The sequence below is a fragment of the Phyllostomus discolor genome, chromosome 2 (assembly GCF_004126475.2).
Source record: "Phyllostomus discolor isolate MPI-MPIP mPhyDis1 chromosome 2, mPhyDis1.pri.v3, whole genome shotgun sequence".
Taxonomy (NCBI): Eukaryota; Metazoa; Chordata; class Mammalia; order Chiroptera; family Phyllostomidae; genus Phyllostomus; species Phyllostomus discolor.
Genome location: NC_040904.2, coordinates 2,223,971 through 2,251,077, shown reverse-complemented (window position 1 = coordinate 2,251,077; position 27,107 = coordinate 2,223,971). Strand labels below are relative to the sequence as shown.

The 27,107-nt window shown below is 46.0% G+C and overlaps 3 protein-coding genes and 1 long non-coding RNA gene across 15 annotated transcripts in view; 2 read left to right on the top strand and 2 right to left on the bottom strand.

The window, feature by feature from the left end:
• Positions 1 to 3,033, top strand: part of CRYZL1 (crystallin zeta like 1) — a 32,861-nt gene extending 29,828 nt beyond the window's left edge. For 2 of the 4 annotated variants that reach the window (XM_036017263.1, XM_036017255.1), the window contains 2 exons: positions 1,716 to 1,761; positions 2,470 to 2,810. In XM_036017263.1, coding sequence (XP_035873156.1) covers positions 1,716 to 1,761; positions 2,470 to 2,569 — 146 coding nt within the window. In that variant the 3' untranslated portion in view covers positions 2,570 to 2,810. Of the gene's footprint in view, positions 1 to 1,711; positions 1,762 to 2,469 lie in introns of all 4 variants that reach the window. The other 2 variants (XM_028503951.2, XM_036017266.1) reach the window with 2 other exon arrangements.
• Positions 3,034 to 3,643: 610 nt separating this feature from the next.
• DONSON (DNA replication fork stabilization factor DONSON) lies at positions 3,644 to 13,897 on the top strand. Its single transcript, XM_028503959.2, has 10 exons — positions 3,644 to 4,036; positions 4,433 to 4,513; positions 5,400 to 5,603; positions 6,491 to 6,669; positions 7,210 to 7,388; positions 8,049 to 8,127; positions 8,237 to 8,341; positions 8,810 to 9,008; positions 12,839 to 13,051; positions 13,454 to 13,897. The coding sequence occupies exons 1-10, from the start codon at positions 3,722 to 3,724 to the stop codon at positions 13,589 to 13,591; spliced, it is 1,692 nt and encodes a 563-aa protein (XP_028359760.1). The 5' UTR covers positions 3,644 to 3,721; the 3' UTR covers positions 13,592 to 13,897.
• A 406-nt stretch (positions 13,898 to 14,303) lies between these two features.
• The window catches only part of SON (SON DNA and RNA binding protein), a 32,516-nt gene continuing 19,712 nt past the window's right edge, over positions 14,304 to 27,107 (bottom strand). For 3 of the 9 annotated variants that reach the window (XM_036017186.1, XM_036017191.1, XM_036017196.1), the window contains 6 exons: positions 23,411 to 23,521; positions 22,218 to 22,334; positions 17,983 to 18,130; positions 16,109 to 16,180; positions 15,895 to 16,010; positions 14,304 to 15,370 (listed from right to left, as the gene is read on the bottom strand). In XM_036017186.1, coding sequence (XP_035873079.1) covers positions 15,212 to 15,370; positions 15,895 to 16,010; positions 16,109 to 16,180; positions 17,983 to 18,130; positions 22,218 to 22,334; positions 23,411 to 23,521 — 723 coding nt within the window. In that variant the 3' untranslated portion in view covers positions 14,304 to 15,211. Of the gene's footprint in view, positions 15,424 to 15,894; positions 16,011 to 16,108; positions 16,181 to 17,982; positions 18,131 to 18,793; positions 18,874 to 19,318; positions 22,112 to 22,217; positions 22,335 to 23,410; positions 23,522 to 27,107 lie in introns of those variants that run through there. The other 6 variants (XM_036017202.1, XM_028503940.2, XR_004901089.1 and 3 more) reach the window with 4 other exon arrangements.
• Positions 23,607 to 25,266, bottom strand: LOC118498663. The gene is made up of 2 exons (XR_004901133.1): positions 24,340 to 25,266; positions 23,607 to 24,141 (listed from the first exon to the last, which is right to left on the bottom strand). It is a non-coding gene; the product is annotated as an uncharacterized LOC118498663 (long non-coding RNA).

Here is a 27,107-nt window from a genome sequence, read left to right as displayed (position 1 = left end):
AAAAGTAAATAAATAAAATCTTTTTAAAATTTTGGATAGAAAACAAGTTCCCGTAACTTAACACAGGGTGCCTGTGCCTGAAGAAAGAGCCGTGCACGTCCTCCACTGAGCCCCGTGCTCTCCCTTCGCTGAGTGTGTGCCTCCTTGAGTGGCGTGTGCAAGGGGCGGCCTCCAGGAGCGCGGGCAGAGGCACAGAGCCTTCCGTTAGGGTGTCCTCCGTGCACTGGCCGTTGTGGCTTTCAAAGAGAGCTATTCAAAACCCCAAAATCTCCTGGATGTAGCAAGGGTATGGGATTAAGGTATTTCTGATTAAATATTCTCTTAATAAGTTTAGGAAATAAGCTTCATTTTTAGCTTTCTAGAAGTTACTGTCTGAATTTCAATTTAAAGCAAAAAGGTCCAGTAACATTATAATCAAGAACACCATGATGTATTACGAGAACACCGTTTATTAAAAGTAACAGCATGTTGCCCTGGCTGGGTGGCTCAGCAGGTTGGAGCATCATCCCATATATACACTAAAAGGTTGTGGGTTCGATTGCTGGTCAGGGCACATGCGTGGGTTGTGGGTTTGATCCCCACCGGGTCGATGTTTTTCTCTCCCCCCTCCCCCCTTCCTCTCTCACTGGGATTAAGGAGTGTGTGCTCGGGTGAGGATTAAAGAAAGAAAAGCCAGTGTTTTCAATCTCACATGGCTGCGTTGCCTGTGTTACTTAATTCCCCGAACTACCTCTCCTTCCCCACCAAAGCTGATTCTAACGTATGTAACAAACCTGTGGGCCTTGTTGAAACATGACACGCTTAAATGAAATGAGGTTAAGTTTGCAAAAATCAGAAATATACACGACACACACATACTGTCTCACCCATACTGTTAGCGATTTCAGCAACAGAAGCAGAAAGAGAATTTATCATAGTATGAATAAATGAATCAATATTCTCTAGGTCCTTTTAAAAACATTTTAAGTGTCTTATGTTCCTACTTTCTAGTTCCCATTTTCTCCAGTCCGGACTCAGAGTTCAGGCCTCGCTCGCACAAGCCCCCTCCGTTCCCACGCGGGCCGCCTGCTGCCCGGGGGTGGCCCGGGAGAGCTCCTTCCGCCTGTGTGGTCCTGCACCGTGAGCAGTCCTGCAGCACTAGCAGTGACCTGGCCTCTCCCTTCCAAGATGAGGATGTCAACTAAACGGCTAGGTTTTTAAAAATTTTATGGTAGTCTGACTCCTAGTGACATGTATCTGTACAGACACAAATTCTGAGTCTGGAGCCATTTAGTAAGTAAACCTGCACCCAAGGTGAGGAATGCAAGTGCTACAATTGTGTCACTAAGAGTAGCACGAGTGACGCAGAGGCGAAGCGGACCGCCCCACTGCCCCGCCTCTGGGAGAGCGCGGGCCTTCCTCACTCGGCACAGCCCTGCCCTCCCTGCCCACAGCCCTGCCCTCCCTGCCCACAGCCCTGCCCTCCCTGCCCTCGGGCCGAGTTCTCTGGGGCCCGGCCTCCACGGCGCTGTCGCCGCCACTCGCACAGCGCTTCCCCGTTTCCCTTCTCTAGCAATACACTGGACAGCTGAGAGTCTCTGCGACTTACAGTTTTAATTTTTGAGAGTGCTAAACTTAATGGAAAAAAAAAAGTGACCTGCCTAGCATCTCCTGCTGACTGAATGGCTTTTATTGAACCCTATTTCACATCACTACCTTAACATCCTTCCAGCTACGTATCTTAAAAGATGTGATGGAGAAGCTATCAGCTGGTGTTTTCAGGTACGCTGAGTTACCCAACCATGGTCTTTATTCCTCTCTACTCAAGGAGGTGGGCTGGCGTTTCTATTTCCGTTTCAGCTTTCACAGCACACCTATTGCCTCCACACTTTATTGTTTTGTTTAAATGGCTGCTCCTCAGTATTCTCGCGGTTTACCTTGTGATGCACCAGGAGGTGTTCTCTGAGGCGGAAGTGGCAGCTGCGCCTCCCTCCCTGCGGTCCCGCTGCCCCTCCTGGCCCTGCCCAGCCACCGGAGGCAGCCCGCAGCTGGAGAACGGGGAGAAGGCGGGGAGAAGGCGGGGAGAAGTGCCACGCTTGGATCTGTCTATCAAAAAAGAGGGAGTGGGTCAAGCAGGTGTTTTCCCCCCTCAAAATTTAACCATCTTTAAGGGCAGACACACTAATGGACAAGTTTGTACTGTTTAAAACGACTGGCCCCGACTGGTGCGGCTCAGCGGAGTGTATGCCGGCCTGTGAACCACAGCGTCGCCGGTTCGATTCCCAGTCAGGGCACAGGCCTGGACTGTGGGCCAGGTCCCCAGTAGGGGGCGCACGAGAGGCAACCACACGCTGATGTTTCCCTCCCTTGCTTTCTCCCTCCCTCCCTCCCCCTCTCTAAAAATAAGTAAAATATTTTAAAGAACAAACCGTTGATGTATACCCACCATTCTCTGCGCTGCACTCATCAGATAATGTCCCTCTCCCCCAGGCCGCGTTTGGAGGAACCCATCCCGCTGCATGAGGCGAAAGTGTCCATGGAAGTTGTTCAGAAAAATCAAGGAAGAAAAAAGCAAGTCGTTCGATTTTAATGTTGTTCTTTCCCACACCTCGGTTGGATTAGCCCATTCCAGCAGCTGAAGCCAGTTTCCTTGGGAATGCTCAGAAAAGTCAAGGAAGACAAAAGCAAGTGTTCTATTTTCAGGCATGTTTTCCTGCTGGCTGAGACAAGATGCTGTTGTTTCAGATACTTCAAAAGTGTTTCAAAATTCCCGGACAAACGGCCACGACCAGTCTACGAGCATCACCGGGAGCACGGGTGGCGAACACCAGGCCCGCCCCGTTTCTTCTCCCTGGCGGCGGCCGCGGCAGCCTAACTGGTCACGAGCTGTTCCGTGCACAAGGTCCTAGAGTTACATTCCGCCCTTGGGCGGCCACCGCGAGGGTGCGGTGGCCCCGGCGACAATGAGTTGCACGCCCCTGACCTAAAAGAAATGCCTGGAAGCGTTTTCCATTCCTGCTTTTATACATTTGCCTCCGTTACAAAACGCTGTCCGGGGAGGAAACTTCCAGCGCCGCCGCGCCGCGCCGCGCCCCCTGTTGATAAAGCTGGTGGCTGTGTGGTGTGTCCAAACGACGCGTGTGAGCTCTGTTCTCAGCACCCGCTTCCTCGGCGCCGGGCGCCGCCGCCGCTTAGTCGTAAACTTGCGAATCTCAGAGGACCTAGCCCACAGGCACGCGAATTGTTTTTCAGATATTCTTTCACTCGAGGGTTTCCTCGGGAGCCAGCTGGAGCGTGGCAGCGCGCCGCGCGCGCGGGGGGCGGCGGCGCGGGTTCCGGTGGCGTCGGTCTGGGGATGACGAGGACCCGCGGGCCCTCGCTAGTTCCGGTCGCCTCTGCCCTCTGACGTCTCCTAGTCAAGCAGGCGCCATGCGCGGCCCGTCGCACCCCTACAGAGGAGCGCAGGCCCGCACCCTGGCCCGGGGCTTCCTGGCTACTTAGCAGCCGGGACCCGACGACGGCCACGGTCCCGTTAGCGGAGTCCGGGCGGCGTCCGGGCCCGCCCGGCCGCGGAGCAGCCCACGCTGCGCATGCGCGGGTGTGGGGGAGGGGTGCCTGGGAGGCGGCCCGCGGCGCAGGCGCGGCGCCACGGGGGGCGGGGACGTGGCGGGGGCGGGGTCAGCGCGCGCGGGAAGCGGCTCTGAGGTTTTCTCCAGGGCCGCCGCCGCCGTCGCCTCGCGTCATGGCGTTCTCGGTGCCCGGCTACTCGCCCAGTTTCAAAAAGCCGCCCGAGACCTTGCGGCTGCGACGGAAGAGGGTCCGGAGCTTTGGGGCCGACCTCTCTTCCGGGGAGCGACCGGAGCCGGAGCCCCGCCGCGCTGCCCTGGCGGCCGGGCTGCCTCTGCGCCCCTTCCCGGCGGCGGCGGCGGCGGGCAGAGGCGGCGGCGGCCCGGGCCCTGCCGGGAGGAACCCCTTCGCCCGCCTGGACAACCGGCCGCGGGCCGCCGCGGAGCCCCTCGACGTGCCGCCCCGCGGCCCGCAGCAGGCGCCGGGCCCGGTGAGTGTGGGCGCCCGCGGGCGAGGGCTGCGCGCTGGAGACGGGAGGCAGCGGTCGTGTTCGGGGAGGGAGCCGGCGCGGGGCCGGGCTGGCGCTGCGGGGCGCGGCGCGGCGCGGCGCGAGGTCCCGGCGTTGGGGCGTGGGGAGCAGCCCCCCTGCACTCCGGTGGCCGCTGTGTACGGGCGGAGGGCGAGGACGCAGGCTCCCTGGAGCTGCGGGCAGCAGCGTTGGGCGCGCAGATGCCCCCAGTGACCTGCGGCTCGCCCCGGTGGTTGATTCGGGTGCGCGGGGAACCCGCGCTTGCACCGCGGAGGGACTCGCCCGCCTTGCGAGGCTGATCGCGGACTCCGAGCGAATGAACCCCGGCTTTTACAGAGGTCACTTCTGTAACCCCAGTTTTCAGATTCTAATCAAGAAAACGATTTGCTCCGGGAAGAGAAATTTCCTGAAGGAATAGCGGTTGACGAATTCATCCAGGTAATACTTTTTAAATGTCATGAGAATGCACCTTCTTGCAACATGGACAGAGGTGTCGCCGAGGGCCCAAGCGAGCCGCCCTGGGCGCGACCGGCTGGGGGCCTCCGGGGGGCAAACACGGTGGGCACACTTAGGTTTTCACTGACTCTTCCAACCCCGCCCCCACGTCCCCCTCCCCAAGCCCTCTCCCCAGAAGTGGCGGCCCTGAACCTTGCTGACACCGCCAACGCCCCCACGATGCTGTTCCCTGCGGCAGGCCAGTCGGTTTGCAGCGGTCCCCTGACTCCGGTCCTTCTCTGGCTCTGCCGGAAATGTTGCCCCTTGTGCGTGCGTGCGTGTGTGTGTGTGTGTGTGTGTGTGAGAGAGAGAGGGAGGGAGAGAGAGAGATGCCACCTGGAAAAAATTATTGTGGAGAATACTGTTGGACTTGTCCACAGTAGCCCCACCTAAGTTACCTGCAGGGGCAGCTTAGCCCTGGTTTCAGGGTCTTTGTGGGTTAAGGGGTGTTTTTTAAATACTTGGGATATTTATTTCTGCTTTGATAGCAACATCAGTAGTAGTTTCTGTTTCTTAAATTATAATGATGAAAGTAGCACATGCCTCTTGTAACTAAACTGCACAGAGTATGCTGAACTGTTTACCCTGAGAGTGAAATGGGCCCCCTGCCCCACCCCCATGCCCTCTGCCCAGGGCAGCTGCCGGGAGCGGCAGTCCAGTGTGGCTCACTGTCCAGACCTTTCGTGGTGTGTGGTGCATGTTTGGTTTCTTACTGCACATTTTCTAAAGTTTTGACATTTCAATGACCATGTGTGTGTTGCTTAATAAATCTGTAGATGGGAGGTTGCTCCCTGGCACTCTACTAATTTTTGTGCTTGCCCTCCAAAAGACTTCCGGGGGATCACTCTCCGAATCTGACACCCCGCCCTCGGAGGGCACAGAGCTGCCTGCGGACTGGAGCATTAAGACTCGACTCCTCTTCACCTCTTCCCAGCCCTTCGCCTGGGCGGACCACTTCAAAGCGCAGGAGGAGGCAGAAGGCCTCGCGCAGCACTGCCGCGGGGCAGGCGGGACCCTGCCCCGGAGCTTGCAGGTCTGCGGGGCACTCTCGCCAGAGCAGCGCCGTGTCCCAGGAGCCAGTTCGGTGTGAAACACTTCTCTGCGAAGTGTCGGGCATATCTGTTTCCATTAACTTTTTCTCCTGACATTTAAAGGCACAAAGACTTGGAAATTTTGTATTTCCCAAACGATGCATTTATATAGTTTTAATCAGATCCGGTAACAACTGCCTGTTACGTTCAGAGACCTGTCCTGAGAAATAATGCTGCAGCAAGGGGTAGTTTGAACTAAACCGTTCCTTTGTAAGGTCTTTTGAGAAAGAAAATAGAAGGAAAAGAAGTGAAAGCTATTTTCCTGGGTTCTCTCGGCTAATGAATGAATACTCTTGTTTAAAATGCACTCGCTCTTGCTCCCCAGGTGATGGCCTGTTGTAAATTTACTAGAGTTCGTGAGTTCCAGAGTGTTTTTAGAGAGTAGCGTTACTTTCAAGCTGCTCAAACTAGGATACAAGGGATTACCTAAAAGAGACGTTGGTTCATCTTTTTCAGTAAATCGATCAGGGTGATCTTATATTCAAATCATCCGTTTTTACTGGCTACTTTTCAGTGTTGGGAGGGGAGGGCGGTGAATGGTGTGTGAGCCGTGCACACGCACGCCGCCCTCCTGATGAGATAGACAGGTGTTGTCCTCAAGGGCGGTCGGGGCAGGGTGGTGTTCCCGACCACGTGTGAGTGCAGACTGCAGATGCTGGCGAGAAGGGTATTCCCAGGGGAAAATAAACTACACGGGAGCCCCTCCACCGCTTATTAACGCTTCCCTATAGGAAACAGTAAAGATAAACGTTTGGTGTGTTCAGTGTCTTTTTAATGAGGTTTTGTGCTCCTAATGGGGAGAAACCTGTGCAATGTCTCTGGATTTCAGGATCCCAAACTCTCCACCGAGCTGCGCTGTGCTTTCCAGCAGAGCCTCGTCTACTGGCTGCACCCCGCCTTTCCCTGGCTGACCCTGTTCCCTCGCATTGGGGCTGACAGGAGAATGTCGGGAAAGGCAAGCCCTTGGGCAGACGACGGAACCCTGCAGCGCGTGTTAATGAACGACTGGTGAGATTCCTAAACACCTGTGCAGCCCTGTAGTGGACTTTCATTTCAGCAGCGTTTGCTCCTCATTTTATTCATGTATGATGGGGCATGTCTACTTGTAGAAGCGTCTCCATGTACTTCTGAATGATTTTACTGAAACTATTAATAACTCACATTTAAATTGTTTACTCTTCAGCTCTTACTTCACTCTTTGTGCAGTTACGAAAAGTACTTAAGTGTTTGATAAATACACCTAAACATAAAATTCTGTAACATTCTCTGCAGAAGCTGCTCAAAGATACTTACCAACAAGTTATCAACCATGTTTTATTAAAGAAAAGGTGGCTGTGCTTATGCGGTGAGCACTGAGGATATAGAAGTCACCGCAAGCCCCACCGGCAGTCTCTGTTCTTCAGAAGCCACGTGGTCTGTGAGGGCAGAAAGCACAGCCACTGTCCGTGATATCTGACCCCTGCCGGAGTATCGGACTGACTTGCACAGTGTTAAATGGGATGTGGAGCTAAAGGTCGGAGCACCTAAAGAAGTCCGGTCTCTCCGCAGGTCTGTGAGCTTCACTTCTCTGTATAACCTCCTGAAGGCGAGGCTCTGCCCCTACTTCTACGTGTGCACCTACCAGTTCACGGTGCTCTTCCGCGCGGCGGGGCTGGCGGGGAGCGGGGCGGCCACGGCGCTCATGTCCCCCACCACCAGAGGAGTGCGAGAGGCCATGAGAAATGAAGGTAGGGCCCTCGGACAGAACGGGACCCCACACCCCACACCAGACCCTTTCCTTGAGAGCCGAAAGTACCTTTTATCAGCTGGATTGTCTTCTACTGGTTTCACCTATGTTATTTTAGGGAATATTTGATTCCTTTCTGATTCTTGTTTCAGCTATTAGAGCTGTCCCTTATGCATAGCTTGAAGTTAATGGGGTTCCCTTCACTGGTCGGTGAACACACACTGAGTTGGAAAGTCCCTGTCTGAATATACTCCTCTAGAAATTCCTTCATAGTACAAATCACCTTCCCCCTTTTAATAATAATTTTCAAACCGGGTCAGCCCATGAATGGACCGTGAGGTCTATTTAGTAGGTTCAGTTGGCACTTACTGAAAAAATGAAACAGTAGAATTTATTTTATGAAAGAACACCGCATGTCGTGAGATGATGTTTTTTGCTGAACAAGGAGAAAGGGGTGTTGTGGGCTGCTAATGCAAAGTAATACTGAATGGAAGCTGTAATTGAAAAATAAAAAATAAAAGCTGGAAAGCTACTGCCTTAATTCATTGGGCGTAGAGACACATTTCCAAACCTCATACTGTAAAAGTGTGGGGTAACACCTGCTAGGTTCTTCTAAATTATAGTGAAGACAACTCAGTTACGTTTTTCTGTTCTCGTGCAGGTATTGAATTTTCTCTGCCTTTGGTAAGAGAAAGGGGCCATGAGACGAGAGCATCTGGAACGAGCACGGGACACGGGGGGTATGTGCCTCGAGTACCCACGTCCCCCGCGACTTAGTGATGCCGCGCCGCGCGTCTGCGGAGCGCACGGGCTCGTGGCGTGGGAACTCTAACTGGAGTGACTTTCCAGGGAGCAAGCCGTGAGCGATGAGGATGAAGAAGAAAGTCTTTCCTGGCTGGAAGAGATGGGTGTGCAAGATAAAATTAAAAAACCAGACATACTGTCTATCAAGCTGTATCCTTTCATTTGCTGTTAAGTAGAATTGACTTTTATTCAGTGCAGTTAGTGAGCAATGCAGTTTTATTTGACTGTAATCTTAAATTATCTTAAGATCATATTAGAACTAATTTTCCCTCATGGCAATAAATAACAAACCCCTAAATACCAATAAACTATGGATAGTTATGAAGCTATATTTTAAAAAGTGAAAATATTTCATTTTGGTTAAGATTGTGAAGGGAACAGAACATAACTTTTGACCAAAAAGAAAGTTGTGTTAGATGACAGTTTCTAGCAAATGGCCAGGTTACAGAAAAGTCCTTTGGATTGAAACATGCCTTGTGATCTCAGGGAAGACGGAGTCGTGAGAGGATTTCCAGTTTGGAACGGGGAAGTGGGGGGTCCCAGCGGGTTCAGAGTCAGAACCGCGTTCCCCACTGGCGCAGGGTCCGCGGTGGCCGTTTCCTTGACGGCTGCCTTCAGGCGTAAAGAGAAGCATGAAGTGCAGATGGATCACAGGCCTGAGTCTGTTGTGTTGGTGAAAGGAGCAAACACCTTCATGTTGCTGAACTTTCTGATCAACTGCAAGAGTTTAATTGCTGCCTCGGGCCCACAGGCCGGACTTCCACCAACCCTCCTGTCCCCGATCGCCTTCCGAGGTGCCACAATGCAAATGCTTAAGGTAATAAAGGAGGGGGTGAAAGAAAGGAATTCTACACTGACCCTCATAACCTAGCTCCTTTGCTTAAAATAACTTTTTCGAGTAAGGTTGACGTACACTGTTGTGTTCGTTTCGGGCATACGACATAGTGATTAGACACGTGTGTGTCTCGGGAAGTGACCACCCCAGTGAGTGTACCGGTGCCCGCGTGGTACCGTGGGGTGTTCTGGCCGGGACCCTGTGCTGCACTTCGAGTCCCCGGCACCTTGTAACTGGCCGTCCGCGTGTCCTACTCCCTCCCACGTGGCCGCCCTCCGTCTGTTTTCTGTATCTGAGTTGGTTTCTGTTGCTTGTTCGTTCGCTTGGGTTTTTTTAGATTCCGCGTATAAGGTAAATGCGATGTATTTGTCTTTCTCTGTCCGAGTTCACTGAGCGTGACGCCTTCCAGGGCCGTGCACGTTGGTGCAGGCGGCGGGGTCTCACTCTTTGTCGTGGCCGCGTGGATCCACTGGGCCCGTGCACCACGTCTCCGCCCACTCGTCTTTCGGTGGGCTCATGGGCGGCCCTGACGTCCTGGCTCTTCCCAGTGCTGCAGTCAACGAAGGGGTGCGCGTGTCTTTCTGAATTAGCGTCTTGTGTTTCTTTTGATTCCACCCAGAAGTGGAATCACTGGGTCCTTCTTCGTTTCTTGTTACAGCCTTTGTTTTATAGCCTGTTTCGCCTGATACAAGTATCGCTACCCCAGCTTTTTAAATTTCCACTTGCACGAAACCTCTTTTCCCGCCCCTTTACGCTCCGTCTGCACGCGTGGCCTTACATCTGCGGTGGCTCTTTGTAGGCGGCATGTGCATGGGCCTTGAACTCTCACCCACGCTGCCCCGTGTCTCCTCACTGGAGCATTGACTCCGTTTACTTACATTTAATGTCATTATCGATAGGGATAGTTATCGCCATTTCATTCATATTCTTTTATTTTCCTTTTTATTTTTTAAGACTTTTAATGTATCTTTTAATACTGATTTGGTGGTGATGAACTTCTTCAGCTTTATCTTCTCTGGGAAGCTCTTCATCTGCCCTCTGATTCTGAATGAGAGCTTTGCTGGGTAGAGGAATCCTGGATGTAGGCCCCTGGTTTCCATAACTTTCCATACTCCTTGCCAGTCCCTTCCAGCCTGCAAAGTTTCTGTTGGGAAACCAGCTGACAGGCTTATGGGCACTCCCTTGTAGGGAGCTCCCTGCTTTCTCTCGCTGCTTTTAAGGTTCTCTCTTCGTCTTTATAACCTTTGGCACTTTGATGATGACGTGTCTCGGTGTGGTCCTCTTTGGGTTCACTTTGTTTGGGACTCTCTGCGCTTCTGCACTCGTGTGTCTTGTTCCCTCACCAGCTTAGGGCAGGGTCTCATCGTTCCATTTTCACACACGTCTTCAGCTCCGTGCTCTCCTCCTCCCGGTGCCACCGCGACGCAAGTGGTGGGAGCTCGCAGTTGTCCCAGAGGCTTTTTCAGCTACCCTCATTGTTCGGGTTCTCTTTCTCCTTCTCTTTCTGTTCTGATTGGGTGTTTTCTTTTTTTTATTTTTTAATCTTCCAGAGGTGCTTATTGGATCCTCTGCTTCATTTACTTTACTGTCGACTCCCTGTGATATATTTTAGTCATTGAGCATTCTTATAACCAGCAGATTGCTTGTCTCCGCTTTGTTCTTTTCCTGGAGTTTTGATCTGTTCTTTCATTTGGACTGTGTTTCCTTGTCTCCTCATTTTGGCTGCATCCCTGCATTTGTTCCTGTGTGTGAGGTAGAGCTGCCACATCTCCCGAGCTTGGTGGCGTGGCCTAATGCAGTAGGTGTCCTATGGGTCCCGGTGGCTTGGTCTCCCTAAGTCACCTGCGCCAGGGGCCCCCGGTGACCCCTCCTCAGCCCGGGTGTTGTGTACACCATCCTGTTGTAATGGAGCCCTGGTTGCCGTCGGCATGGTGACAGGAGAGACTGCCCGTTAGGCTGACGGGCTGGGAGGAGTGGCCTCGGTGGCAGCGGAGGCCCTGCTGTGCAGGGGCTGACCCCGTGGAGAAAAGCGGGCTCCGGGGCCTGCGGGGCTGCCCTGTGGGTGTGTGGTTTGTGGAGGGGGTTAGGTGGTGCTCCGGTGTGGTCTGAAGCTGGCCACCTGGTGTGTTGGTTCTGGGACCTCCTGGGAGGGACCCTGGCACAAGCCAAGGTCAGGCACTGTCTGTGGCTGGCTGCCTCCCATCCTGGGCTTGGAGGCGCTGCAGAGAAACCAAGCTGCAAACCAAGGCTGGCCAGCACGAGGCCTGGCCTGGAGCCACTTAGCAGGAGGCATAGGGTGTGTTGAGGCTAAGCACTGCTTGTTTGAGGTTTGTGAATCTTTGAGAAATTTGGGGGTAAGTTCTCAGTAGTAACTGAGAAAGACCATTCGTATGGAAAAGCTGCTGGAAGCGGCTTGGGTGAGGCAGGTCTCGGGGAGTCACCAGGATGGGGTGAACAGTGTGAGCCAGGTTGGTAGGGACTCAGGCCCGGTGCCTGCCTGTACCTCTGTGGGGGACGGCTGGGGTGGTCCGGCAAAGGAACAGTGGCCTTTCAAGCTGCTGCCCCAGTGCCGGACCTCAAGGCACGCGAGGCTGCCGGCAAGTACATCCACGTGCAGGCCCTTTGGGAGCAGCACCTGGGTCTCCGGTGGCCCCCACTGCCTCTCCCACTCAGCCATAATCCCCACTGGTTGTCACAGCCGGAAGTCACGGGGACATCTCTGGACCCTGGGGCCGGGGGCCCTGGCTCCTCAGGGGGCACCTCTGCGTTGGAGATAACCCTCCCGGGTTGTATCAGCCCCTCCTGGGTGCGGGGCCGGCCTGTTCCCCTTCTGTGCCCCTCCTGCCGGTCTCGGTATGGCTGCTGCTTTGATTCCCTCGTTGTAGGACTTCCATTCAGCAGCATCTCAGGCAGCTCTGAGTGGCGGTGGTTCTGTGGTTCAGCTGTAACTTGGATGTGGCTGTGGGAGGAAGTGAGCACAGCACTCTACTCGGCCAGCTTGACCGGAAGTAACCTGGCTTCTTAAGAAGTATTTTCTCTCGATAAATTCTTGAAATTTGGTTTTCATAACTCCTAGCATTTTTACCTGTGCATATTTTTTTCCTTTTCTCCCAGTAAGTTCTTTAATGTAAAATTATGTCATAGTAGTTACATGAAAACATATGGATTATATGAAAATAATTCATTAACTGTAATTGGCAACAAAAGCATTTTGATGCTAATTTCTTTTTTTTTTTTTTTTTTTTTCCGTAAGTTGCGTAATCTACTTTGTCTCATTTCTTAACCAATGAAAGAATATGGCCAAGACTGTTAAATTGTAGATCTGAAGAACCGGATAAGTTCACGTATCCGGACAGTCACTCATGGATAAGTCAGAGTGACTGTCCAGGCATACCTCATTTTATTGCACTTTCCAGATGCTGCATTTTTTACAAATTGAAGGCGAGGCCTTCCTGCAGCAGAAAGACCTCAACTTGCTTCATTGCAGCAGTCTGTCTGGAACCAGCCCTGCAGCGTGCGTGGGGTGTGCCCGTGTGCCTGTGTGCTCGTATCGTTTTTAAAAACTGGACATGTAAATACGTCTGTACTGAATGTTAATAGCAGTAGAATCAATTTTTTGTTTTCTTAGTATTTTTGTATTGAAAGTGTATTACTGAATCAGAATACCACGTGAAAAAACTGTATTTTCTAGAATGTGCTTAAACTGACAATCTCAAGAATTGGAGGACAGGATACGAACACATTTCTAGCTAGAGACAAAAGCTTGGGAGATGATGACCGTAATTTCCTTTTTTCCCTAAATTTGTTGGAAGGCACGAAGTGTGAGTGTGAAGACACAAGCCATTTCTGGATACAGAGATCAGTTCAGTTTGGAGATCACAGGCCCCGTCATGCCACACGCGCTCCACGCCGTGACCACGCTCCTCCGGTCCTCCCAGAGCGGCTCCTTCTCTGCGGGGCTGAGCACACACGAGCCGACCGCCGTGTTCAACATCTGCCCGCCCTCGGACGGAGCCCCGGAGAAGGTACGCGCACGGCGGCACCGTCCCCTCGCAGCCAGTGTCCTTCTGCGCGGGTCTCGGAGAGGACTTACAAGCCAGGCTTTACTTCCACTGACCACACTGTGCTCGCTACCTGTTTTCTTGTGTCATTACTAAAGGATCTTGTGAGGGAAGTCTTAGGTGCTCAACAGCAGCGAAACTTCCCCACAAAGGCAAGTTATTTTCCTCCTCAGATCCTGAGCTCTGTAGAGCGTGACTCCTTGACCGTAAATTAGTACGGGTATTGATTTAACCGTGCAGCCTTCCCTTGTGGGCATGCCGAGGTCGTTGCTTGGGCGCTACCAGTGAGACTGCGGACAGGCCACTGTGTCCGTGTTCCCGTGGCGACCGTGTGCTTTCTGCTGACCCGTGTCTGCACTTCCACAGGGGACGGTTCGTGAGGAGCTCGCCCGCTGTGGGCTGCACCCCGAGACTCTGGACCAGCTGAGCCAAGCACCGACACTGGGGAGGTCGGCCTTGCGGAGTGTGGAAATGAGGGACTACTCGTGTAGTTGGAGGTCCTGACGCCAAAGTAAGCCTGACAGCAGTCGGTGAGGAAAAGGCCTTCTGGCAAGGAAGTCCACGATTCTAGTACCTTTCGCTTTTAAACTTCATTTTGGAAGTTGAAAGAAAGGAACAGAACTTGAAAATACTCAAAATGTTTACAAACATTAACATTTATTACGTGCACTAAGGGGTAGGGTCAAAGGTTTCAAATCATTATTTTTAATTACTCAAGTATGAAAAGCCCATGGTTTTTAAAAACCTCAGATAACTTAAATGAAAACTCTAGATCCTATGGCCTAATTATAAACTGGAGAGAAGACTGAATCCGTGTCAGTGTTTCCTTTCAGGCGGGAAACAGGGTAACGACGGGCCTGGACCCCGAGCAGGCGTTCCCGTGTTCAAGGTAGAAAGCAAAGCAAATGCAGACAGCGCGTACTGAGCTGGTCGTGATGCCTTAGTTGCTTTCTTACAGATTTACAATCTCCGTTTTTCACATATATATATTTTAATGCATGTTCATTCAGGTAAGAGTACTTTGTATTCCATATAGTATATGTTCAACTATCACAGCAAAGTAGTATTTAATGTGCTTTTAGCTATTTGTGTGCGTGTGTATAGTTCATTTCCTTAAATAAAAATGCTTAGAAATTGAAAGTATTGGTAAAGAAACAATAGTATTTAGTGAAGAAGTATGTGTTCACTTCATAATGCAGAAAATAAAACACCACAATTGTTCCAGAGAAGTTTATATTTTGGGCCTTGAGATTTTGAAAATAAAGTTTAGAGACATAGCATATGAATACCACTGTAATACACATGAAATATTCTATCAGACCCTAAAAATCAACGTAAACTTAAACTTTCTCATAGTCAACAAAATAGTGGCCGGGTGCCAATTTTATTAGATAAGTTGGTTACAGCATTTTAATTATCATTTTACGTCTATCTAGGTGTAGCTGAAATTCAAAATGCACATCAAAGGAAAACTATGTCACAACTCAATGCCATACCACATGTACTTGGCCTCTGCAGTAGAATCCCAGTCGGACTTCATTTTGACTCCCTTCTCACGGCCCAAGTGGCTCTGACAGGAACGCAGGACTTAGTGCTGATTATCACACAACATACCACTTTGTTTTTGTAACTTCTACAAAATCTTAAGGGGAGATGGTGGCTTTAGCCCTGTGGAACAGATCTTGCTTGATTACCTCCATAACACTGGCCCCAGTATCTGTCCAGCAGAACCCATTGTGAACTAGTACAAGGTGCACAGCCCTTCACTGATTACAGGCAAGTGTTACAGCAGCCTAGCCATAGGAAGGGGAGTTACATCATAGTACAAAATACAGTATAAAAGCGTAATTTAACATTCCACACAGAAGATTACGGATGCCTTCAAACAATTGTTTGGATGTTAGCCACTTAAACAAATACATCACTAAGGTAAACAATATAAACATACCAAAACCCTGTATGGTTAAATACAATTTCCATGGTACAAAAATCAAAGCCTGGAGATGTTTGTACAGATTGCTTTTTACACAATGTCTTAAATTGCCAAATATTTACAACATTAAAGAGGAAATACATTTTGATGCAGAGTAAAATTATCTGAAGTGATTAATATAAAACCTCAATCTATCTACGTGAGGCACTCCTGAAGCAAGTGGCATTAGCCATGAGGTCCTTTGGTAAAAGGCCCATTGCTTGAAGAACCACAGTAGCTGCTGTGGCTTTAGCATGCTTCTTATTAGGGCTGGCAAAGCTGGGCTGGTAAGCGCTTCCATTTATCAATACCTATTCAAGAAAAACATACAATTGGGCTGGTAAGGGCTTCCATTTCTCAATACCTATTCAAGAAAAACATACAATAAGAACAGCATCAAACTTTAATATCTATTAGCTTTTTATTTTATCACTAAATGCTAGAAAAATAATGTAAAATCTAAAACCCATACTATATAATAACTCAAATTATTCTCAACCCAGAAAAAGCAAATCATTTGGGGAAAGGGACTGCAAATTAAAAGCAGGTGTCCAAATTGGAAAAAAAAAGCCCGATAAAACTACTAAATTTCCCACATTCTCAAGAGTTCGCCCACATCTTCCCCCCTTCAATGTATTTTTAAAATAGGGCTTTAAAGGGTCGTATTAAAAAGCATACTTAAATGTTTAAAAACCCACCACTCGACCCATACATATATATCCTCCCAACCCACAAACTATATCCATCTTCCGATCATTTACTTGCCCCTCACCCTCTAACATTAAAGTCATCCAATTAATAAATGTATACAATTAATGCAGAAATTTATATTTACCCTAAAGAGAAAATGCTTGCGATGATCAGGGCCACTGTCGTGGACCAAGAGAAATTCAGGTGGCTGCCACCTCCTCTTATTGCAGATCTCCATCAGGGCAGACACAGGGTGTTTGCCTGCGGAGAAAAATAATCAGTCAGCAGTTATTTCCACCGCCTGTGGCAATAAATGATGAATTCAAGCTGCAGGTGGGACACATGCGGGAACCCCTCACCTGACAGATCTTTCATTGCTGCAGAGAAGTTCCCGGACCTCTTTTGTGCTCGCTCTCCTACAGCCACGAGACCTTTGAAAAGAAATCAGCGTTCACTAAATCATCTCAAAGATCACTATCAACTACAATGCAGTAAACAGCCACTTCTGTTGGAATACCACCCACGCCCTAAAAGCAAACGCCCAGCACACACCCACACCCTTGTTTCTATGTCCATCATGTGGACTTCTGTTTTGCTGTTTCAACATATAAATCTACATATTCATATACCTTGATACTGGAAGTGACATAAAATGTTTAGAAAACAAAAGCATTTAATATGTGAATATATATATATAAACTAAGTGCCATAGTTAACAATACCAGATCTGTAAGTTTAAAAAGTAGTTGCTGCTCGTTCCTTTAAAAATGATGCTCAGTTAAGAAGTATGCTTCTCAAAAGGCGAGAATTTCAGGTCACACACAAGTGAGCAACACTGTCTGTGGACAAATGGCAGCCTGTCCTGACTTGCCCAACGTGTGAGGTGTTCTCAAAAGCCAATACCACCATCACCGCTTAACCTCCCTTTCCAAAACAGATTGGCTACGTTACTTTCCAAAATCAATGCTTTCCCAACCTCTCCTTCTGCTAGCACTTTCCCAACCCAGCCCATGTTTCCATTCCAGGGAATGCCGCCTGGAACCATGCGACGCAGCCATACACATTTTCTCCCCATAAATTATCTTACGACAAAAAGAATCTATTCAGTGTGTACAAGCAATACTTTATATCAATGGGGTGTAATTTGCATAATGTCCTTTTCTAATATAACCTCCTTTGAATTAATGCTACATACATCATAGGATGAGTCTGTTATTTAGAGCGATTTTTGAGTATCATTATCATGATAGTATCTTCCCTCCAATTTGAAATAAACCGCCAACAGTGTTTCTACATGGATGACAATGTAGAAATTCTGATGCAAAAGGAATTTTAGAAAAACAGTTTGGTCAGAGCTATTTGGTTTCCTCAGTCATTAAGACAGAGTAACTTAAATGTATTGATTTCAGTTTATCTATGTGATTACAAAGATAAGGAAAGTAAATTCCAGTTTTAAAAGTCAGGCTTAACTGGGCTTCAATAAATCACACAGAGTTGGCATTCCCATGTGAATGGGCACACCTTTAATACTTAGTAACTACGTACAGGCCACACAGAGCCAGGTGTCTGAGGACAGTAGCTAATACAGACAGAGGGAAGTCCCCAGGGGCCCCGCACGCAGGGCACTATGAAGAGGTGACACTACTGGCAGCGGCTCCATTCCCCACCCAACAGAACTCGGTCACTGAGCTTGAACAGGGAGATGGAAGGTGGCCACGAAGCAGAACTTTAGTAAGAAATAAAGAGAAATGTGGCATAAGATATCTGAAAACAAAATCAAATCCTACAAATAATATATTCCCTGTTAAAATGGCCACTTTTCTAAATAGATTTTAAATCATAGATACAGGAAGAGTTCCATAATATTTAGCAACTAATGTAACAGGTTATCTTTTTAAAATTTATTATTTTCATTTGTTTCCTTGTGTATTTATATGAGCTGCTAAAAACGGGTTCAGCTTCCCCCCAGCCAACAGCTGTAGAGTCAAGCGCCTCCGGCTCAGGACCCCGGACAGCAAAAGGACGTGCAAAGGGGATGAAACCCTATCAGGGTGTCCAACCCGCGGCCCAACACAGAACCGTAAATTGACTGAAAACCTTCCTGCTCATCAGTTTTCATTAGTGTTTATGCATTTAACGGGTGGCCCCAGACAACTCTTCTTCCAGAGACACCAAAAGGTCTGACACCCCTGTATGATAAAGGCGAATAAACAGTCTCCAAAAAATTTGTTACCTTTTCGGTCGGTCTTAAAATCAACTAGGATAGGTTCCTTATTTCCTTCTTTGTTTTTTCCTAATCCTTCTCCTTCTCTCCAGCCCATTTTTCTCATTAGAACGGCTCCCATTCCTCCAGTTACCGGGGCTGCTCTTAAGAACTGATCCTATCCAAAGAAAGAAAGGTAAAACGTCCCCATTTTACAGTTAGCATTAGACTATAAACTTAGTGTAACTTTAAAAAAAAAATCTTATTTTACTTCTAGATCTGTTATAGTTATTACAGCAATTAAATTCAAATACTTATACATACTGTAGTGTGTATGTTCTAATTGTCTCCACATTAACATAATAGTATTTGGAAAGTCAAATAAGGCAAATAAATGGCAGTTTTAAAACAGTGGCCCTCGTGCCCCTCCAAAAATAAAAAATTAGAACACTCCTGTTTTCGTCCACTATTTAGGTTCACTGGTATCTCTTCTTAGCTTGCAAAATAAAAAGAAGGCAATGTTAAAACAGTCATTAATTGTCCCAGGTGTACCTAGTTAATAAATAAAGCCCAGAAATCATTTAGAAATAGTTTGGACACTGACGAAGCATACTGTTATCACCCAGTTTTCTTCCCCATTCTACCGTAAAGCAAGTTTAAGTATTTCACTGAGAAAATCCCTAAGAAGCAAAAAAGATAGCTCTTTAAAATCAATTTACACAGTAAGAAATGGAAGACAAACACATAAAATACCCTGTAATCATACCAAACTCAATTTGAATTCCTTTAAAACCTAGCTTGACGTTAAAAGACTTAAAAAACTCCTTAAACGTTTACATACCTAGGCCTCGGTAGCAGCAGTGTTGTGAATAGTAGGGCTGGCACTGACCGGGGCAAGAAGACAGCTACAAGGATTTGGCCCTGAAACAAGTTTCCATACAGAGGGGTGAAAGTTCACAGGTTATTCTGTGAACAGTCATCTCTCTTGTATCCAACCCACTGAACCATAATTTCCATCAAAGCAGCAAAGCACTTAATGTCGTTAAGGTTCACGAGTGCGCACATCGGCAGAGTCACCGGTCACTTCTCTTCACTTAGCGGGCAGCACGCAATGCCCGAGAGCGCCCGCGTGCACACAGCAGACGGCCACTCGTCCACTGTTGACCTGGACGGCCATTTAAAGAAAATGCTGTGATGTAAAATCTCTCCTTCATTCTTTATTTCCCCTTGTTATTAATTTTTAAATTTACATTCTCTAGCAAACGTATAGCAGGAGTCATTATCAACAGAGTGGGAAAAATTTTGGTAAATCTAGAAATAGTTTGCACTAATCATTTTCCTGTATTAAGTTAATACCAAGTTTTTTAAATCTTGTTTTTTCACAGTAGTAAAACTGTGTGTTATTCTCCCCCAGCTTTGAAATTACATGCTAAGGGAGAAAACGAGCCAATGATCTGTGTGAGTAGACATTAAGTTGGACCAGGTGCTCTGATGGAAGGAGGCAGCCATGGAGGTAAAAACATACCCCTGGTTCAGTTCCTTATGTGGGGCAGGCCATGCAGTGCTGATGTACTGAGAGAAAAGTTAGCTGACGCCTGGATACCAACTGCCTTGTTGCTACACACCTAGAACGACTTTACTTACTTCCAGGTTCGTCCGCCCCTCTTTTCCAGGAAACACTCCTGAAAAAAACGGCAACTGTGCAGAGTACAGACAAACCCCAAAACAACCCAGGTTTCCATTCTGCAATATGTTCCTTTACCCCAGAGTGTGTACACAGTTCACCAAAAAGCTGATTAATCTAGTGAGACTATGGTAGCAAACAATATTCATCAGGTCACGTCCGAATCATTCCATTCAAAAAAAATAAATAAATAAAGGCTCTTTCAATCAGTAACTATTTTAAAATGTTTTACTGGCAAAAAAAAAAGACAAAACTCCTATTTCATCTAAGAATAAATTGCAACAAACTGAAAAATAAGGGGACTGTTGATAGTCCAAGCAGTTTGTAACATAGAAAGAGATACAGGGTACTGGGCTATATAACAAGGCAGAAAAAGCCAAAGACTTTCCTAATACAACAAGCAGACAGTTTTGTGGTATTTGACAGTGAAAATAAATGTTATATTTTCTGTTGCCTAACAACTTTTTCACATGTTCTACCTCATTTTTATCAGTAAAATGTTCCATCCTTGATATTAGTAGCAAATACTCTTCAACTAGCATACAAAGAGTCCTCCTGAAAGCATTCCTTTCTTCAGTAATTTAAAAATTTGGTTGGATGAACATACCTTTATCTCATCATAATTTTTCAAAATTACATATTTAAAATGATACCAATTATTTATTTAAAATCAACTGCTTACAAAATTTGAAAATTTTTAAAAATTAAGGTAAAATTCAGAGAACCAATTGAATCTATCAAAGATTCGTTTTTTACAGTTAACATGTTATTTAGAAGTATGTTATAAGCATTACAGATCAGCACTTCATTACATATAAGTTTAGAATAAAATTTTGCGATGGAATTGCATTAAAACATTTTTAACTAGTTAGTAATGCACACAACTGATCATGGTGTACCTAAATGCCATTCGAGCTTCAGCCGCCCTTCCTGAAGCACTGCATACGCAGCTTCAAGATTAAAAAGTATTGGTTTTAAAGAATCGGAACTGTTAAGTAGATGTACATTTATAATTCTTCCCAATGAGATGAAAGCCACTTTTCAAATACACAAATCACTTTCATATTTGAAATATTGTAATTAGTCCAAAATTAATTCAAACTTAAAAATAACCTGCTGAATCCTTGTCTTTTTTCAACACCAACTTCCCAGTAAAAACTACATAAGTTGTAGTTTTTTAATAAATCTATACATTCAATATACACACGAGTGCTTATTTCCCCCCCAAATGGCAGGCAAAGTAAGAATATGCTTTACATTTGTTAATAAGAGAATCATCACAGATAATGGTATCAAAACTAAAATCAATGTTGAGATTAAAAGGTCCACGCAAGCAAAATCTCATTTTTTCCGGAAATCAGCTCATTCCCTGGCATTCATCGCACTGCTAATTACCACCCACCCTGAGTGGCAGGAAGGAGGACTTGTCCTCAGGTGACACGTGCAGACTGAACCCATCCTTTACTTGCCCGTGATCTCCAAAGAAGTCAGGAATACAGTGGGATCAAGAAACCTTCCCAGCCCATCGGGCCACACGGCCTCCCAGTCACAGCACGGCCGTGCTGCCTGTACTCCTGAAACACGTCACCACCACCCACCCACGCAAGCCGCATCCCTTCACGTCGCATTTCCCCAGAAACCCCTTCCCAACCACCTAAGACTCCCCCAACAACGAGGCAGCCGTAGGTGGAGTGCACAGGTCTCACTGCAGGAATCTGAAACCAGGAGCACCTACATCTTCACAGCACGAAGCGCCGGTCCTCTCCCTTGATTTTAGGTCTCACACATCCTGGTTTTTTGTTTGTTTGTTTGTTTGTTTGTTTTTCATGAGATCAGTGGTTCTCAAATGGAGCCTGTGGACCACCAAAGGCCACCAGGCCTAAATGGTGGTCCACGGAGAGCACTCTCCATCCCCACCCCACCCTTCCCCCTTCAGCAACGCCCACCCCACGCTCCAGCCCCCCTCCCCCGGCCTTCCGGTCCCACGGCAAACTCATCACATGCAGTGCTAACACTGGGGCCTCCCAACTACTTGCTGTCACCAAGCTGACAACCACAGGGACCTGAGCCTGAAGATCACAAGAGGGGTGAGGCCTAGGGACCGAGGGAGCTTACAGGAGGGCGCAGGCACTAAGGAAGGGGAGAGAAGGGCACAGGAATGGAGGAATGGATAATTAGGGTGGTAGAGGGCTCCACCAAAAAATAAACCTGTAATAAAGTATCCCAGGATGAGAAAAAATTTGAGAACCACTGCTTCGAAACCGTAAGATTAGAAGTCCAACAGCAGCTGCGGAATATTCTGAACAGCACCTGAGACACATTATGGGCATTCAAAACAGTTTAAAAAGACCACCCCCCCAAAGACAAGTAACGGCAAGAATAAAAATAACCTCAGGGTATAAACCGAGTGGCTCTTGAGCCTTAGTTATGCATTGGCCATTGTCTCACGACTGCCGTCCATCTTCAGGATCCGTCCTGGAGTACACACACACAGCAGGTTTACTCAGGAACTTGGTTAGAGTCCCTGGCCTCTTGGTGCATTTTTAATGCAACACATTCGGTGGAGCATTACGTCATGTACCTTTTTAATCCAGGCTTGGGCACCAGTGTTGGCCAACTGCTCCTGCGTCAGGACCTGCACTCCAGTACTTCCGGTGAACTGGCCGGGGATTGAGTTGAGCTGAGCCCAGGCGTCGATCTGAAAAAGAGAAGGCGACTCAGGTCACTAAATGAAATCACCTATCCCATTAAAATGCCCCTGGCACTTACAGTTTAAATTCTCAACAAAATGTTTTTTGTAGTTTCTAAAAAGGCTGAATAACAGACTTAAATATTCAATTTTCAAGACCATATGCTGATTTTATTCAGTTTCCCTAAGCATTTCACAGAAGTGATTTCACAAGGTTCAAGGAATCCCATTAATGACATGACTTGAGACAAGCCTCTAACAACTAGAAGGCCCGGCTACCATAACCACCCTTCCAACCGGCACCCAAATGCAGGGAACAGAAAAGAACTCATCCTGCAAAGGAGCCCCGCCATCCCAATAAATGTCAGGACATCCTGAGTTTTTAATTAGTTACTTTCTTGGAAGTAGTAGAAATTTAAAAAAATTGATATATGCCTCAAGAGAAATAGCCTCTTTAAAAATTGTGCACTATTTAATCATCATTGATTGTGGCAAGTAAATAATCAGTTGTCATTCATTCAACGTGTACTTACTGAACACCTGACAGTGTCCAGCAAAGTATGTGTCTGTGTGAATGTGCTGTTTCTAGATAGACCCACCATGGAAAGGTAGCAGAGAATGGAAAAGCTGCGCATCGTTAAAAACTCACGAGTGGACCCAGACTGACTGGGTCTGAATCCCAGCTCCCTCACTTGCTGGCTCTGTGACCTTGGGCGTCACTTAACCACTCTCTTCCTCAGTGCCCTTACACAGAGAGCAGGAACTCGTAACAGTACCTCTATCCCACAGACCTATTATGGGCAACTAACTGTATTTATACACCGGATTACAAACTCAGTGAGGGCAGGACATTTTTCCTATTTTATTTTCTTAAGAAACGCTTCCTGTCACATAGTATCCCATAAACATTTACCAAATAGAAGACCAGGCCCTAAAGCACTTCCATTTAAAATAAGCTAATTGAAATGATTTTTTTCCTTTGATTTTCAAGATAAGAACCCGTATTTCAACAACATGCCACAGATTTTCCTTATGTCACAACAATGCAGTGAAAATCTCGTTTAGACATTAAAACTGCTACATACCCGTTCCTGAGCTCGATTTAACATGCTCATGGCTTCAAGGTCAAATGCATTTTCACTGAGTCTCTTCTGAGCAAGTGCCCGCTCACTCATTGCTGTAGAGATGTCCACAGGCTAAGAGAGAAAACATAATTATCTCAAATTATGATAGGACCCCCTTAGTTCTGCAAAGTGTACATATCTTTAGTTGCTACCTGTGAAAAACGAAACAACAGTCTTATATGCATTAACAATTCTGTCGAGCAGGTGGAAGACTAAAAAGGTAAAGCAACCTTGGCAGGCAGACAAGGATAAACTTTCAGGTAAGTCACAAAGTTTCAGGGGAAGCAAAATCTGACCGGTTTATTTTCTACAGTATCAAATGACAATCAGCAAATTCCATGAAAAATGTAAAAATCTCCAGTCTCCAATAACAGTAACAAAAGACTTTCGCAGTCCAGAGACAAGTGTTTAACTAGTTTTGAAGTGTGAACGTGATGCTCAGCAGCTCTCACTGAGCTCCGTTAGCAGAGCCTGCGGAAGCAGGAAGCGGGCCGCAGGCCACTCTCAGTGTGGTGCTCTCCCGTGCTGGTCTGCAGGCCTTTCCCCTGGGGCCTGCCTCCACGTTTGGTCTTAAGAACTCAATTTCATCCAAGAATATATTTGTTATGTAAATAATTGAGCCTTTTGTATTTGGCTTATGTACATCTATGACCAGTTAAAATACTTCTGTGTAAGTACATAAATTAAAACACCTAGCCCTGGCTGGCATAGCTCAGTGGATTGAGCGCAGGCTGCGAACCAAAGCATCACAGGTTCGATTCCCAGTCAGGGCACATGCCTAGGTTGCAGGCCACGGCCCCCAGCAACCGCACATTGATGTTTCTCTCTTTCTCCCTCCCTTCCCTCTCTAAAATAAATAAATAAATAAAATCTTAAAAAAAAAAAAACACTTGAAGATATGTTTGAAGTCTTACACTCTCCTTTTCAAAGTTCCATGTTCTACCAGTGAAAAACTAATGCTAATAATAAGCAGGTGAACTAATGATTTAAGTCTTAGAAATGTTTCCTACTGTCGAGGAAAATTCTTCAAGGTAATCTTTAGAGCAAATTCCCAATTTGTCAGGTCTGTGCAGGGTTCTCAGCCACAGAAGGAAAAACCCACCAAGCCAAGTTCCTGATGGTGTTTTGCTCTATCATTAAGAGCTCAGGCTGATTTGTATCAACTCATCAATTCTTAATACTGTTTTTCCTCTACCACAACATAACCATTAATATTTTCTAGTTATTTCACCAAGAAAATTCACTTTTGGAAAATGCTCATCTGCATGGGGAAGTTTTCCTATGTTTACATACAAACAGTACTTAGTAAGTACTGCATAGGGATGACAGTAAAGTAGCTGCTAAGGATTTTCTCAAGGAGCTAAGTGAAGCCTACCTGTAGTTTGACTGTACTCTGTGTTTAAAATGCTTCTTTACAAAACAAGGCCTATATAGTGGAGAAGGGTGTATATGACTGTGAGAATAATTCTAACTTTTCTTAACTTCAGAACCCCTTAATCACTCACTTCGTCCCTAGTTCTCTTGCTGAATCACCTAATAATATTGAACAGAATTGTTAAACATTGTTAAATTGTTTACAGATTCTTATATATAACTTCTTAAAACGAAAACACAAACTGAATTCATTCTGTATTATTAAACTAACTTCTAGATCTCATAAAGATGTTAATTTCTTAGTCAACTTAATAAATTTTCCACACTAATTAGAATATCTGGGCCTATAAGAAAGTCAGACTAACACACTTAGAAAAGTTTCTATGACCCTGGCCAAGTAGCTCAGTTGGTTAGAGCACCAAGGTTGTGGGTTCAATCCCTGGATCGGGGCACATAAAAGAATCAACCAATGAATGCACAAACACATGGAAGAACAAATTGATGTTTCTCTTCCCACCCCTCTTTTCCTTTCTCTCTTCAAAAAGTAAAACTTTTTGTATGTTAACTTTTCGTTTGTTTTAATTCCAACCCCTGGGACTGCCCAGTTGGAATATACATGCCCTCAGCCCTCCTCGGATGTTTCCTACAACTCTCAGGTAGTACTACGGAAGTCATTCTTAAAGGGCCACCAAATGTATCTCATGTACTGTTTATTAACGTTGCCAGAAATACTTTGGACTTCACAGCTATTTTAAGTTTGTAAGGATGTTCAGGTGTAAGTAATAAGTTTTTATTATAAACTCAGGACAGAGTGGGAAAAATATACCTACCACCCATTCCCAAGTCCTAATCCCCAATTTCAAACTTTAAGAGCCACAAAAATATAATTACTCTCAAAAGTGCAGCTTTTCTAGAATAAAATTAATTCTTCTCAACTGGAAAGCAAATTAATTTTTATCTTCATAATTTTTTTCTCTTTAAGCCTTTATTACGGAAGCAGGTAACCTAATGCCTCAACATTTATCTGCAGGACAAAACTTCTTTCCAATCTCAGTAATATTTTATGTTAAATTCACATCTCACTCTAAAAATCACTTTAATATAGAAATCTTGATGCTTAATGTAAATTTCCTTTAGATAAAATCACAACTGGTTTTATTCTGAGGTAATAAAATTTCATTTCTTCTTCAACAGGCTTTCAAGTGAGCTGCAAGTTCATGTCAAAACTTCATTAATAATAATTTGACTATTAATTTCATATTCCTATCTTATAAAATGTGAAGAGATAGACTCAATGGATCAGGATTATCTTAACTTTTTAAGGATGCATCAAAAAGCATGTTTCCAGGTCTGCAAAGGATACACAGTAATGCATTAAAAACTCAACTATATGATTCCCAAAGCATTCCTATTGGAGGACTTGGCCAAACGTCATGTATCAGCATAAAACCACAGCGATCCCTTACAGCAGCACTGTCCAATGAACTGCCCACAGTGACAACTAATGAGCACTGGAGATGTGGCCCATCCAATTAAGGAGCTGACTTCAATGGCTAGTGACTGCTGTACTGGCGTACATGCACACGTGTAGGACAGAGTAGACTAGATTGTATTTTGGACCCTTAGAGGTTTCAAAATCTTTCAATGTTGCTCTGAAACAGGAATGTTTGAAAGGTACCAAAATGCTGCTGAAGAGCCCTTCTAAAAACAGGGGCAAAACCTTAAACCCTGGAGAACACTATTATGGAATTGTCATCAACAAGACTTGTTTCCACTGATACACTGCCTAATGTATAAAATATAATTATTTAAAGTATTTATAGTTGTGTAATAATATTCTAGGTATTATGGGGGGAATGTTTCATTTCCTTTTCCCTAGAATTTGTTCTAAAGAATGAAATCTACAGCATCCTGAATAATTTCAGTTCTATTAGTAAAAACCTGTCCAAGCTATTTCAACTTTCTACTTCCTTGACACAACAGATTGCTTTGCTACTTCTTCTATAACCAAAAAAGTGTCAGGAAGAGTAAAACACATAATTACCACCATGAAACATGCATTTCCAGGCCTAAAATATGGTAATATACATTCTCTATCTTCCTCATTTTAAAAATCCTCCTAAGTCAATTTATTCCCCCCTTTTATTAACCCAATTGTTTACACAGAACAAGTATCTTAAATATTACTTAAATACATGAGAGGCTATAAAATACAAATTATTTTCTACACAGGTAATTCCAGGTATCTCAAATTAAGACAGTATAAAAAATTTTAAGTATAATG